The sequence below is a fragment of the Zootoca vivipara genome, chromosome 9 (genome assembly GCF_965207765.1).
Source record: "Zootoca vivipara chromosome 9, rZooViv2.hap1.1, whole genome shotgun sequence".
Lineage (NCBI taxonomy): Eukaryota > Metazoa > Chordata > Lepidosauria > Squamata > Lacertidae > Zootoca > Zootoca vivipara.
This window is the reverse complement of record NC_142592.1, coordinates 37,446,397-37,462,268: the sequence shown is the minus strand read 5'-3', so window position 1 is coordinate 37,462,268 and position 15,872 is coordinate 37,446,397. Positions and strand designations below refer to the sequence as shown.

Sequence of the window (15,872 nt, the reverse complement as noted above, 5' to 3'; positions counted from 1 at the left end):
CCCATGTTCACATTAATAGTTACCTGAGTTTTAAAATCTCAGATATTAACACTGCTATAAGCTGTTCTGAACCAATGGGAAAGAACAGGATATAAGTTTGTTTGTTTGTTTTTGTTTGTTTGTTTGTTAAATCAAAAATAAGAGTAAAGTTTTAACCCTTAAAGCCCCATTTCCTTGCAAGGACTTCCAAGTCTATCCGGACTCTGATAACCCATTTTGCCATGACAAATAAATTCAATCAGATGTGCAGCAGAGCTGATCAAGAAAAGACCCAGTTCCACAAAAATCCACTGTGTAGCATGGACAAAGGTTCTACATCAGGGATAGAGGAACTGCTTGTACAGTATACTGCAGAAGTGTAAGGTTTGGGGGGATTCGGGGGCTCAATTCAATACACAAGTTTAGCATGGGCTTCCTGAAATGTCAACAGCCAAATGCTATGCATTGTTACTTGGGTGGAAAGTTTCACTGTATTCAACGTGACTTACTACCAGGTAAGTGTGCATAGGATTGCAGCCCAAGTATGGAAGTTATTGGGGGTGCAGAACAATTATCTGATGGAGAGACAATTGCTTATAAATCTAATTGCAAATGGTTAGACCCTTGTAGATCACTTGTATGACACACTGCAACTGCATCATTGGAACCACATTCCACAGACACTTTACCTGACTGCTGCCAAAGCCAAATGGAGTGCTGGATAAATTCGTAGTAAGACTATGCAAGATAATTTCACCGCTCATAGACCCCGAAGCGATATAGCAATCATTCCAATTAAATGTTACAGAAGTTATTTCATCTCTGTGATCCTAAAGAAGACAAGGAAATGCAAGTATTAGCCAGTTGGTTTTCTTGTTTTTTAAAAAGGTAGTTATCATTTTAACCTCTCTTGTTCTGTCAGGTTTAAAGAAATATAAGTATTCAAGCCACATGGCATAATCCAGCCTTGTCTCTCTCACACTTTTAGGGCTTCACAAAGCAGCAGCTGTCAATGGACCCAGCTAACTTCTATGTCACGGGTGTCAGACCCAAGGCCCGCGGGCCAAATGCGGCCCGCGAGACCTCGCCATGCGGCCCGCGAGACCTCGCCATGTGGCCTAGAGCGCCAGAATGCAGGGGGCGCTGAGCAGCCCGCCCGCCGCCCGCTGCCGCCACTGCCACCGCCGCCGCCGCACTGTGCTGCCTGGGGCCGACTCCCGCGTCTGCAGGGGGGCGTAGTTGGCCCCCTGCACCAGCCCCTCCCCGCCGCCGCATCATACCCTCTGCCAGCCAATAGGGCTCAGGGGGGCGGAGTCCAGCTGCAGCGGGAGAATTTCTCTTTGCTGGGCTTCCGGCGAGGCATCACGGCGCGCGCCACGGAGCTCCTGAGGGCAGCCAGCGTGTTCGCGCTGCCCAAAGGGCTCCTAAGCCACTGAGACCGCCGCCGCGTGAGTGCCGGGGGTTCCTGTTGGCCCCCCCCCCAGCTGAACAGAGAGAGAGAGAGAGAGAGAGATCGACCCTACTGCGCAAGTGCCATTCATTTCCATGGGAGTTCGCCCTGCAAAGCCCCCTGAAATGAATGGCGGCGGCAAGAGTGGGTCGTTTCCTGAGCCATTGAGCAAGGTTAGTGGCCGCTGGAGACGCAGGGAGGGAGGGAGGGAGGCTCTCAGAAGCAGCCGGAGCCCACCCGGGCAGATTAACCCTTGGGCTGCTGGGTACCATCAGCTCATTCACCCGCTGCCTTTCTTCCGCTGCTTTCGAGAGAAGTCCGGTTAGGCGGCAAGGCTGGAGTTGCAGGCTGATGCAAAGGAAGGGGCTTGAGGAGCTGGGGACGGGGAAAGAGATCTCTGCTGGCACCAGAGAGGGATGGCTGGTCTGGCAGTTTCAGCTCACGGAGGATTGTTTTCTGTTTGAGAAGTGGGGAGGCTATTGACAGGGAAGCGATCGCTCACTTTCCCTCTGGAGAGCTCAACAGCTGCTATCGGGCTGGCAGCGCCTTGAAATCAATTTTAAAGAGAGGGAAAGGGGAGAAGAACAAGCGGGGATGGATGGAAAGAAGGCGGGAGGGAGGGAGGGAGAGAGAGGAGGGAGGGAGGGAGAGAAGGAGGGAGGGAGGGAGGGAGGGGAGGAGGACAAGCCGGGAGCCTCTGAGGGGGAGAGCGAGAGAGCTAGGAGACAACGGGGAGCAGCCGCTTTGCAGCCGGCCTCAAGATCTCACATCTATACACTCTCCGATCGATGGCAAGGAGGGATAATATTTGTCAGCTGCAGTCCTCCCCCACCTTTTCCATTCTAACCCAAGAAGGGAGGGAGCTAATGTCTAAGAGGCATTTCCTCTCGGTTCCAAAAACAAAACAAGAATTAGCCCATTATAAAAGAGGAGAGAAGAACCCCGCAAGCGAGTAAAATCTAGTCAGAAAAGTTTAAAAAAAAGTTAATGCCTTGTGTTTGCCATATGTGTAATAAACAGTGTTTGGCAATATTTGTATGTTTTTTTAAAAAATTACTCTGTTACCAAATATCATTTTTCAATAAATTGTACAATAATTGTACATTTGAATACCTACTTGCCATTATTCTGACTATGTTTTTGCTTTCAGAGCTAGTTATTACTTACATTATTACAAAAAACAGTAATAATTGAATGCAGTGACAATAATTTATAATAATAAAGAGTGGACACATAGTCCTACAGATACAACCGGCCCTTTGAGGGTGAGCAAACTGCTGATACGGCCCCCCGATGAATTTGAGTTTGACACCCCTGTTCTATGTGTTTGGTTATAATCTATTCCAGAAGCCTATCAGTTAAAAAGTTCATATTTAGATTTGTAACTGGCTCAATCTCCAAAGGTTGGTATCAAAAATTAAAAGACCCAGCAGGACTAAGACCCTGACCTGCATGTTTAAGGGGTCAATGCACATCTTTGAACAATGGTAAAATGGGCTAATCCCACAAATGAATCCCCCACATCAAGGGGGATTGAATTGTTTCAATTTATTTTAATCTAGTATTTCTATATTGTTGTCACCTGCCTGGGACCTTCTGCTGTAGGTCGGGTAAGAAATCCAACAGACTGACAACTCTGGCAATGACAAGCCAGCACATCAGGCAAAGCCTAGCCTAATCTAACATGCAACTCCTTCACATGGTAGAGTATTCAAACTTGCAATAGCTAAACAGTTTGAGGTCACTGTCATCTGAAGGGTCAACATCTCCCATATGATCAAGCCAAAAATCACCCAGAGATCTAATCTACCATCTGCTTACCCCTATTCTACAGTGATGGAAGTAGTGTTTTTAATAATAATTTATCCATAGAAGACATTCAGTCATATACAGAGTTCATGTATTCAAAAGTTTCCCAGATTCAGTATACACAAAATGCTATTCCAATATAGCACAGTTACATCAAGTGTTTCTCCAACACATACAATTTTTGTTCAGCTATTTGCCTAAGAACTGTCAGTCTTCCAGATAATCCTGCATTTGCATACATATAAATGTCAAAGCATTATGTTTTCAAATAAAAGCTAGTTATTTAAGAGGAGCTTTATTGCCATTTGGCAACTATAAAGCTGGAAATCCTAAAATTAGCATTGAAACTAAATTCCATAATTATGGTGGCATAGGTATGCAGGGATTATCAACAGATTAAAAGGATTAACTGATTAAAAAAACAGAAAACTGTAGAAAATCACATTCAGGTTTGTTAACCGGTATGAAGCCAGAGTTCCCCATTTCAAACACAACAGAAGAAGACTGGCTTAATACAAGCAAGGAGCTTCGCACTGAAGGCAGCATACAACACGAGGGGCAAGAGAAGAGGAGGGAGTGGAGGAGTGCTCAGCCCCGACACTCATTGCTAACTTCACATAACATGGTTTCTGAAGACTCAAATAATCAGAGATACAATGTAATAAAATAACAGCTTGAAAATATTCCTTATACAGTTGTACCTCGGGTTACGACCACCTCGGGTTGCGAACAATTCGGGTTACGAACTCCGCAAACCCGGAAGTATTTTTCGGCGCACGTACGTTCCGCGCATGCGCAGAAGCGGTGCGCGCTTTGCGCATGCGCAAAGTGCAAAAATCACGCTTTGCGCATGCGCAAAATGGCGCTTCGGTTTATGACCTTTTCAGGTTATGAACTGCAATCCGGAATGGATCGCGTTCGTAACCCGAGGTACTACTGTATAGCAACACAGTCCACAAAGCCTGCTGCTAGCACAGACACCTATAGTGGTAAGAATTAAAAATTTGAGTTGAAATTCGGGCTTTAAAGATCAGAACCCAAAGCTATTTTTGGGGGGAGGGGGTATTTTTTCAGAGTCATATTTAATAGACAAATAGATAAAACAGAAAGTGTTTTGTCTTACCTTAAGAGCTCGGTGAAGTTTTCTGAACTTTAAATCCCATATGTTAACAGTGCTATCCACACCTCCACTTGCAATGTACATTGAATTAGAACTCAAACTTATACAGGTTTGTTTTGCCTGGTTAGGGGGGGAATAAAAGGGGGGAAATCAACATAGTATCATTTGGGGGTCCCTGTAGTAAAGTAGGATATGATGATGTTGTTGTTGTTGTTGTTGTTGTTGTTGTTGTTGTTGTTGTTGTTACATGCGCATAGTTCTACTCATGGAATCCCTAACCAAACCCAGAGAAATATACAGTATTGAGGAAGCGAATTTCATCCCCCTTGCAGAATTTCATCCCCCTTCCCCTCTGGAAGAATGTGGAAGTGGGCATGACAATGGGAATCTAGAAAAACCATTTCCCATTTCCTCCAGCAGAAACCTCTGCCTCCCATTCAAGAAATGGTATTCAACCTGAGTTGACATTCAATGTCCATTAAAAACAATATTCTTATCTGGCTATTTAATTTGGCAGGGTTCTAAAGCATGTGAGGAGGCTATGAATGTCGGGCAGGGTCTCTAATTCAGAGATTCTGTGATGGGGATGAAACAGAGGCAGCGAGGCCAGTGAGCACAAGCCCACTCTTCCCTTTGTGGGATTCATATTATGTTCAGGAATGAGTACCTCAATGAAGTTTTGTTGTGCAAGTCAATGAAATATAGAGTACTCTATATCCCTATTTCTTGTTGCCCTTTATGTGATTAATACTGCTGAAGGGTACAGCAGGGCCATGCCTTCTAGACTCCCCTATTGAGACTCCTTCCCATCACCCAGCCCTGCTGACCTCCATATGCTGGAGGGAAATGCCTGAAGCTGTGAGCCTGCACTACATGCAAAGGTGCCCTATGCAATTCAGAACCCTGCATATGTGGCAGAGCAACTGGCTGGGGGTGGCCCAACTCTCCCCATGACTGTTGATCATGTGAATGAATATTAATCAAGAGTTAAAAGGGCAAATACTCTTCATCAGTTACCGGTTAGAGAAAATGAAATCAGGGGGAAGTGGAAAAGAGGAATTCACCATGTTTAGCTTGCATGTAATTTGCAAACAGCATGCTCCAAAAGCTAACATACATAACAAACAGATTCTACAATATTCCTTTTATGATTTTCTTTATCCCCAAGGGTGAGTAAGTATTGGCAAGATGTTGGAACATGGACATAAGCATCATGAGAATTAATATGCAGTTACTTGTCTGCTTGCTCATTTAAGAGTGTATGCTACTTTGGGGTGGGGAATTTGGTGTGGCCAATCAAAGAACGGCAGGTTGCTTGCCTGAGGTATATATATATTGACGAGCCAATTCTAAACTTAACACTGTTGAGGCATCACTCACTCCTTCCTCTGCACATTTCAAACAGTTTTCCAAGGTTTTCACATTGACACAAAGCTCCTTGGATTGAAAGCCCATGTTTGCATATACCGTAGACACCTTTTAAAACTTTTGTATAAAACTGAGATCATTGTACATGTGACAAAAAAGATCACAACTAACATAATGATCTGAAGAACATTGGTGAGAGTGTTGATTGCTTATTTAAACCTTAGAGAGAGTATTTTATCAGTCTAAGGCCCTAGGTCACTGCAAACCAGAGGGCAGGAATGTTCTGTTGTTCATAATGGGCCGAGAACAGAAATTTATGTTCAGCAATGTATCAAAAGATCTCTCTCAAGACTCCCAGCAATGTTCATTAATGCATGTCTGGGATTCATTAAAGTGGCTGCAATACAGCTAACAAAAGCCAATCAATACAAATACGTTTTATGCACACCATATCACCTTATTCAGACACAACACTAAACAGTGATTTAACTTTATGAGAAACAGGTACAATGAGCCTCTTGTACTCCCTCTCTGGTACAGCTGTGTGAAATTTAGTATCTTTCACTTCCATTTTACATTGACTGCAACTATCCATGATGTTCAAAGCCAGACAAACTGTGGCTAAGCTACAAAGCTGGTTTGTTTCAACTAAGCACAAGTGAGATTAGTCACAATTTGTTAAGGTTCAGCAGACAAGTTAAAAGGAAATTAAGATGAAACACAAAAATCCTCCTCTTCGTCATGCTGGAAAAGAGCCAAGGGGGAACTCAAGAGCCAATGTTAACTGCAGCTCCTCCATGTAATGCTAAAGCAGGCATAAGTAAACTTGGCCCTCCAGATGTTTTGGGACTACAATTCCCACCATCCCTGACCACTAGTCCTGCTAGCTAGGGATGATGGGAGTTGTAGTCCCAAAACATCTGGAGGGCCGAGTTTGCCTATGCCTCTGCTAAAGCACAGTTTAGAGCAGGAGGGGTGCTGTTTTGTGGTCCTCTGGATTAAAACTCTCATCATCTCTCACCATTGGCAATGATGGCTGAGGCTGAGATGCAACAACATCTGAAGAGTCACAGATTCGCCACCCCTGCTTTAGAGTTGCAGCCAAACACAGCCAGCGTCTGTGGTCCTCACTCAAAGTTGTTAGCAAACTATAGTCTTTTAAGAATGGCAAATAAAATTCTCTCACTTCCGATTTCTTCCCAGTTTCCAGCCCAGCCCCAGTGAATAACTGAAATACCTTTCTTCCCTTTTTATTAATTTCCAGATTTTGTTCAGACAACATGTAACCCTCTTGCATGTTAGCAATGTGAACTTATAAAACTGCACTGAAATTTGGTCAATGAACATATGCACTCAGCAGCCTATGAGGGGAGTAAAAAGACATGTACCAAAGTCAGTTAGACTTTGGAAATCAGGAAGTCAGACGGAACAAAATGCAAGGCACAGTGAACTCAGTAAACCACAGTTGAGCATCCATTTATCCCCATTTGTTTTAACACTGTACTTGTGGGGTTAGCATTCCAAATTGAAGCATACACATAGGAATGTCAACTTTACTCAATTTTAAATTTGAGTAGCTCATTACAATACTATATACAAATTACATGCACAAATGCTCTGGCCGAGGACTGTGTCATGTATGTTCAGTACAACTCCTTGTTTCCCACGAGTGTCAATTAAAGCTAGAGGCAGTAGGCAATACGGCTTATTGTTCAACTGGATTCTCCATTAAGACAATGGGACCATTTGAAGTATTTTTTTTTTAGGATCACCCTGCGCTCCAAATATATACTTATGTATACAGTAACTACATTTTTAAAAAACCTGTTATTTTGAAAGAGGGAATAGACGAAGTAACTGCAAGTCCTATCTGTGTCTATTCTGTCAATCCCATTATGTTAAATGGGGTTTACTCCAATGTAAAGGCACGCTTACCCGCTGAACACAATGGGACTTGCTTCCAAGTAAACATGCAAAAGGTCACACTCTATGGCTCTGAAGAAACAAGCTTATTTTACTTACCCCTTCAGCTAGCTCAAAGAGTGGAACTGGTTTACCTTTACCATTTGAAATCACTATTTTATCACCAGCAGCAGAAGCAGTGACCAGAAAATTATCTGAAACAGGTGTCATGGAACATAGCACAAAGTTTATAAAGTAGCTGAAAAGGGAAAAGTATTAAATCCAAGCCCTTTAAACAATTCAAAACAGAAAAATGTTGATTCAAGTGTATTTGTTAGTTTTTATATACTATGCAGTTTTGTTTAATGAAGAATAGAAAACAGAAATGGGGAAACATTCCAGCTTTGAGAGGATTTGTCCTTTCAAGAGATGAACTCCACGTTGCATCCATTTAACACAAGTTTATGATTTAAAAAATACTCCTCCAACAGAGAAGTGCAATTTATTCCATGTCCAGTTTGTTCTACTTGCCCACAAATTCTATCCCTATTTCAAAGCAGTATTTGCTGCTAGTATTTTTGTGATTAAAAAAAATGTGATCCAATGCAAAAAGTTGTGATCGAATGCATTCAAAAGTTAGCTGTGTTAATGCTAAGCAGTGGAATTACCAACCACAGATTGGGCATCTCATATCTCCAGACCTTCAGCCCAAAATATCAACACTCAATTCACACATTCCACAAAATTACATCAAGACATTAAGCCAGAACCTGAACAACAGCCTGTTGATGTAGATAATGTTTATTTCTAACACCTCCCCCTTCACTTACACCCACCCAGTTCAAACAAACACTATACAAGTGCAATAAAACCAAAGCAGATAAATACCCCTAAGTTTCAGTATCACACTGACTGTCACTGTTGAAGTCAGGATGGAATTCCTCCATATAAAACTTGCCAGCTGAAATCTGTACAGGGCTGTGGTGGTGGTGGTTTTTCGCTTCCCTGTTTATTACAAGCCATCATTTGCTTGAGCTATACAGGTGTGCTTTAGAATACTCCCTTGCCCACAAACAAGTGATATGGGTTCCTTTACTTACACCTGCCCCATGCTGCAGCAACACAAATTACATTATAAACAGTTAAACTGCTTAAGATTTTCAGGTATTACCGATCCTTTATTTTAAACAGTTGTCGCAAACAATGTGTCAGGTGGCTTCTCAATGAAAGGTACGGCCTTTAGAAAAGTAGAAAAACCTTCTATATGCCAAGGAACTTCTGCAGCCTGCTACTTCAGGTGTGTGCAAGGTAACTTTCATCTCTAATATTTAGCTGTCACTTTTAAGCAAAACAGAAAACGTCTAAGGAGATTTCCTTACTTAGCGCCATAGTACATTAGTACATTGCTTTCCATGCGCTGAAGCTTGTCTAACTCAACACAGGATGACAAGCTGCTGTACCGTTGATCCCGAACAGCCAACAAGATCTACTTAACTGCTCAGACATCCCGAAGTACCTAAAGCCTTCAGCAATTAGAGGAACAGATGAATTCAAAGCAGCTTCTGCTGTGCTGAATGGCACCTACACACTGCAGGGCGGGGGGAGAAGCAAGAAGATCTAAGTTATTGGGTGACAGCTCTGGAAAAGCACAAGACTCCCTGACACAGAACACAGACTTATCAAAAATGGTATGTACTAGTGTCCCTTCTCAATGATACTATTTATTCTGGGAGATTTTCCTTTGTATGACAGTTATCAACTCAAGGAAAATTCAAGACCTAGAAAAATTAACACTTCAGTTATCATTATTGGTTTTCTTACATGCCTTTCACTATATGGTGCCAGGTCAAGTTACAACAGTTTTAAAACACAGTATTGTCGCAAGTTACACCAAATTACAATCAAGAGGGTATTTTTTACTAATTCTTCTTCAGTAGAAATTACACTGCTAAATTTGCTGTAACATCCAAAACCTACCTTCTTACAAACAGAAACATGTTGTGAATGAATAAGAAAGCCATGCATTATCCAAGCAAACCATTCTTGTGCTTGCCTGTATATAGCCCCATCTGCACTATCCCCTGACATCATTCTAATGATAAACACGGCAGGTAAGGCTCCATCAAATATCCAAGCAAGCATCTTCTAAGATGCACCCAATCAAATGTGCATGGTTAGAAAGATGCCTATGATACAGAAAAGAATGGAGTAGCTGGTATGAAAACTCACTATCCCTACCTAGGAAGCAGAGGACATTTAGCTACAATGAACTACTGGAATCAGGCATTTTGTACAAACAGCTGACCACCTCCATTACTAAGGGCTGGTTCACACATGCAAGTGAAATCACTTGATTTCTTATCATTTGGGGTACCTTTTAGCTGAACTAAGCCTTTGTTTCTATTAGATGTATATCCACATCTGGTAAATGGGTTCAGAACAGCTTACAGCATTTTCTAAATGTTAACAGCTCTGTCCCCAAAGGGCTCATGATCTAAAGAAATCTAACAGTTTGGAGGATAAAAGAGGTCAAATAAAATATAAATGACACAGTAGGCATAGCATATATTTTCTAAAAAGCAAACCGAACCATAAATCAATCAATCAATATACTTTATTCGACTGATAGTCAGAAACAAACAAACAAAAACATTTCTCAATACAAGGATAAACATATAAAACTGAAGGCATCAGAGGGATACATAAATGGGGTATGACCGCGCTACTAAACCTCCTACAGATAACCCACATCAAGACATTCAATTAATCGTTTCCGACACTTGAGCGCCAGGAAGAGGAATTTAGCCACTGAGAAGGTTATTTTCCCAGTGGGCTTGTTTAGCAAATATGCTGCCTGCCGTTCTCTTGGTCGGGAACTAAACTGAGATAAATACGGGTCTATAAGATATTGCCTTAAATCATTATAAAAGGGACAACTCAGTAGAATGTGTTCTGTGGATTCTACCTCACCCAAGGCACAATGGCACATTCTCTGACCGTATGGGACTCCTCCAAATCTTCCCCTCAAAACCGCCGAATCAAGGAACCATAAATAACCAGTCCAATAAGCTACCCAGAAAACAGTACTTTTTTGCAGTCTTCTGCCAAGTGCCTAATCAATGAAATAATACTGCATTAAGTAAACTAGCTAATGCACAGACCTCAGTCCCAGTTCCTCTGGGGTTCTGCCCAGAAGGGAAATGATTCCTCACACTTTTCTTAGAAAAATAAAATAAAAAGAATTCCTTCAGGTTAAGACATGACAGCCAGTGTAGTGCAGTGGTTACAGAGTGTTGGACTCAGTGCTGGAGACTCAGGTTCAAATCCCCACTCAGCCATGAAGCTCACTGGGTAACCCTGGGCCAGTCCTTCCCTCTCATCCTAACCCACCTCACAGGGTTGTTGTGGGAACTAAACAAGGAAGAGGAGAACAACGTACACCACCTTGAGCTCCGGGGGGGTGGGGGTGGATAAAAATACATAAATTAAATAAAGGGAATCCAAGCACCAAGCAATGAGGCAATATGGAAATTTGTATACAGTACTGTATACTGGTGGCTCATATACACATTGTGATCATGCAACAGTGGGACAGCACTATGACATGCCAGAGCTTCTGGCCCATAAATGAAGCACCACACATGCTCATCTATACTTGGAATGCTATAAAACCACAATAAGGAACTGCATTTTCAAAAATGGACATATGCAGCTCCACTTGCACATAAAGAGGTAAAGGACCCCTGACAGTTAAGTGCAGTCGCAGACGACTCTAGGGTTGCGGTAGGGCCCTCATATTACAGAGCATGGCCATATCTAACACATCTGGAGAAAAAGCCCTGGCACTGCTTATTTCCTCATCTTATATCCCTCCTGGAAAGAACAAACAAATATGCATACTGCCTCAAGAACAAAGACTGTGTAAAGACACTGCATACTCCTCCTTACTAGAGAAGTTAGGGATTGAACCAGGAACCTTCTGTACACAAAGCACATGTTCTACCACTAAGCTACAGTCTTTCCCTTGAACAGAAGAGAAATAATGCAGCACTAATGGCAGCTGCTTCTAGGTGTTGAGAACAAGAATATGTACACATATATAACTGTTCCTCCCGTGTCCTGAAGGAGAGGCATGAAGAAGAACACAAGGGGAGCTATTTATAGCCACCTGTATCCAAGTATCCAAGGAGGAAGATAGTTTAAACCAGGGGTCAGCAACCTAAGGCCCATGGGCCGGAAGTGGCCCACGGAGGTCAACTGACTGGCCCCCGAGCCGCCCCTGAACCGAGCCGCCCGCTCTCGTGCTGCACTAAACCAGTGCAGCAGGCATGGGGACTCACTGCCGCGGTGCTGAAAATCGCATCTGCGCACACGCAGACAGCGAAAATCACGTCTACGCAGATGCTGAAAATCGTGGGCGCACGCACAATCCGGCCCACAGAGAGATCTTCGTGGGACCAATCCGGCCCAGGCAATATAAACCTTGCTGACCCCTGGTTTAAACTAAGCTGTTATTGAACCAAATTGCCAAGGCAGTCTGTAAGAAGTAAACCAAGTATATTCAAACGGAACATACACCTTTGAAATACATTCCATATCCATACTCTGATAAATTCAGCTTTTGCTCTTGAGCATATTTGTTCTCACATATGCTTGTTCACTCTCTCCAGAGGCCATATTCATATTCTTTCAGTTGTTACAGCACAGATGCTATTTAACAGATGATAGTTTATTAATGTGGATGCCCAAAACCCATGTAGATCAGGCATCCCCAAACTACGGCCCTCCAGATGTTTTGGCCTACAACTCCCATGATCCCTAGCTAACAGAACCAGTGGTCAGGGATGATGGGAATTGTAGTCCAAAACATCTGGAGGGCCGAAGTTTGGGGATGCCTGATGTAGATGCTACTACTATAGGTCATTAATTATATCAATTAAATCTCGTTAGTGCTGCAAATGTATCTGTGGCTTGTTTGTTTGTATTAAAACACAGCTCAATGGCCCCAGAGCCAAAACTAAAAATTGCCATTAAACAATTAGTGCTATAGCTCTAGCTGTTGTGCCCCATGAAGTGGCAAAGGATACTGTTGCTGCCCCAGCATACAGAGCTAACTGGGTGTGATGAAGCATGGGGACTGAACTGTTCCACTACAGTTATAGATGAAGCGTCCCATATTTTAACATCATCATCTCCCGATGAAGCAAATCGGATGCTTTCCTGCATGGCTGGACCTGTAAGCAGAAAGAAGAAAATGCAGGTGAGATTGGTCATACCTATTAAACATTCTAAATGACAAAATATTCTTTGTTATAATTGTAAGTGTAAAGCTAGGCAGGTTAATAGAGTAAGTTATGGAAAACATTTGAAGCCCAGACATTTTCTGTTGGGCAGCCTTATGTTCACAATTGTTCAGAAATGATCAGATCAATTATGAAAATAAACACCTGTTTTGAAGTTCCATGTGAGACAAAATATAAAGTCAAAAGCAATTAAAATCATGTGTTGAGATGCATTCTGAATTCATTCTGAATTATCAACATTCCAGGATTTATATACTCAAGTATTTTTTTATTATTTACAGCATTTATACCCACCTTTTAGGCAAACAGACTCTCACAGCAGCTTACAAAATCAGTTCTAAGGCCCTGCCCTCAGGCATACAATCTAAAAAGACACAACACAACACATGAGGAGAAAGGAATGGGAGAGGAGGGAAGAGAAGAGCAAGCTCTTAAATATTACCGTCCTTAAAGCTGCAGCCAAGGTCAATGCTAGTTTGGGCTGCCTTATTTATTTAGTTTCTATACTCTTTACCACCAATGACCTTGGATGGTTTACATTAAAAAAAACTACAAAACACAACATTAGAAATTAAAAAGAACTAAAATCCATATCAGAATGGGCAGCAGCGGCAGTTACCAAAAACAAGTGCACCCAAAAGCCTTGATGAAGAGGTATGTCTTCATCTGGCAGTGAAATCTATTCAAAAATGTAGGTGCCCTGCTACATTTATGATAGAAGAGTTCCATAGCTGGGGTATCACTATAAAAACAGACCTGTCACAAGCCGCAGCCCAGTGTAGCACAGCTACTGCAGGATATATACTGAAGGGTATATTATGTGGATCTTTCCTGTATCAATCTAATTTCCAGACTGTTAAATCTGTGTTTCAGTAAAAACAAAGAATTGCCAATTTCCAACAATAATTAATCAGGACAAGCCTGGAAAAAAATATGTTGACAAATCACCTTTGAATTCTGATGCCTGTCCCACTAAATTACAAACAAGTTCAGAAAGAAAATCCACAAATTATCTGCTCCCCATGCACCTTATTATAGAATTTCTACCTGCTTGTATTGATTAAACAGATTCAAAGGAGCTTACAAATAACTTTTTTTAATTGCATCAATACATAGTAAAAACAACCCAACATTTACTATAACCAGTATATAGTAAGAATAAGAACTTCAGTTGAAAAGCATTAAACTGCTGTTGACATCCACCTTACATCAGGTGATATTGGGTCCCAAGGCACCAGTTGAAGACCAACAGAGTTCATACATAGGGGTAGGAGCATTTCTGAAGTTGCCATAGAATTCCTACTTACCACCAGTTAACAGATACAGTAAAGTGAAATTGGCGTGTGGGTGTACACATTCATTAAGAGACTACAAATGACCCTCCATTCACAAACGTGATTTTTGTGTGACAAAAAAATTGGATGGAGCAACACATGCTGCTGATGGGGGAGAAGCTGCAATGAACCTGCCTCCAACCTGCCTGCCTAGCTAGTTGCTCGCTCAGGGTCAAGCATTTAGTGGCAGTAACCTAGTTTATTCATTTGCCATAAGCAGGAGGGGAGAGCCCAGCTTTCATGCTTCCCATAAGCATCTGGACTGCCACTGTGACAGCAAGATGCTGAAGTAGACAGGCCTTGGGCCTGATCCACCAGGGCTTTTTTTCTTATGCTAAGAAACAATTTGATTGACACCCTATGCCCTTTTAAAATGTGTTGGGAAGGTTACTGGGTTCTTGTTGTTCTTGTTGTTGTTGTTTTTAATTAGCTTGATTATGTACTTTGTGGTTTTATATTCTGATTTTATCCTGTGAACTGCCGAGACCTGCGGGTACGAATAGGGCGGTATACACCGGCTTTGTAAGAGATACTGTGGCAGTTCAAGAGCTCCTTCTGGTTACAGTAGTTCCAAGGGCAGCAACCTGGGGCAAAGGAGAGGGCTGAGACATCCCCACCCGGTGGCTCCCACCTCTCACTGGGGGCGGATAAAGCTGTTCCAGTTCAAAGGACAAGGGGCCCCTACACCCCTCAGGGCAAAACAAGCGCCCAATCCCAGCCAATCAGGGGCCTCCGTGTCCCAACAGGTGCCAAATCGCCGCAGAGGACCAGAGGGAGAACTCCGCCAGCTGTCAGGTAACCCGCCAGGGACCGCCCCCTCCCTCCAAACACCCACAATAACAGACCCCCCGCCTCCCCTTCCTCACCTTCCCGCTTGGCCGGGACGCCCTGCATTTAGTCTTCTTTCTACCCCATGCGACTCATTTCCCCGGTCGCTGGGCAGAAGAGCCCCAAACTTTCTAAGCAGCCGCCGCTTTCGGTTTCTTTATCTCGTGAGGCAAAACGGGGCCGCTAGAAGCGGAGCTTCCGCGCTCCTTACAACTTAGCGGCCCGTCCCAACATCCACCGCGGGACTGGGCTCACTCCCTCTGTCGGTCAGCGAATTTCGTTTACGGCAGCCGAGGGAGGACAAAAGAGAGAAGGAGCCGCGTTCGCGCTCCCTGGTTGAAGGGAAGAGAAGGGAGGGGAGAGAGGAAGTGGGCGGGGCTTCCATTCAAACTGAACCGTCGGCCAACGAAGTTGGTGAGGTCACGCGGAGTGTGCTTGTTTTGTCGTCGTTTCGTCCCGCTGGTTTGAAAAGCGGCGTTGTACGACCAGGAGGGTGGCTTGGCCTGGGTTGCTCCCTGGGTACTTCGTGGAAAGCAGCTGGGCTGCTCGGATGCGCTCTTCTGACGCGCTAACTGGATAATGCCAAAAGTTCATGCCATATGATATTAACATTTTATTATCGTTTCATGTTGGTGAAAAGATCCATCATGATATGAGTTAACTGAATTTGTATTGCGCCTCCGGTGCTTTGTTGTCAGAGCCCGGGATGTTCTCAAACTCAGTCAAGAACACGTAGGTAGCCGTGTTGGTCTGAGTCAAAACAAAATTAAAAAATTCCT

General features: G+C 43.1%; 1 protein-coding gene across 2 annotated transcripts in view; it reads right to left on the bottom strand.

The window, feature by feature from the left end:
• The window catches only part of NEDD1 (NEDD1 gamma-tubulin ring complex targeting factor), a 28,791-nt gene extending 13,436 nt beyond the window's left edge, over positions 1 to 15,355 (bottom strand). Inside the window, exons 1-6 of one of the 2 annotated variants that reach the window (XM_035127533.3) lie at positions 15,132 to 15,355; positions 13,226 to 13,295; positions 12,716 to 12,862; positions 7,749 to 7,843; positions 4,362 to 4,478; positions 669 to 809 (exon numbers count right to left, since the gene is read on the bottom strand). In XM_035127533.3, the coding sequence (XP_034983424.2) occupies positions 669 to 809; positions 4,362 to 4,478; positions 7,749 to 7,843; positions 12,716 to 12,854 (492 nt within the window). In that variant the 5' untranslated portion in view covers positions 12,855 to 12,862; positions 13,226 to 13,295; positions 15,132 to 15,355. The remainder of the gene's footprint in view (positions 1 to 668; positions 810 to 4,361; positions 4,479 to 7,748; positions 7,844 to 12,715; positions 12,863 to 13,225; positions 13,296 to 15,131) is intronic. The other variant, XM_035127532.3, reaches the window with a different exon arrangement.
• Between the last annotated feature and the right edge of the window lie 517 nt (positions 15,356 to 15,872).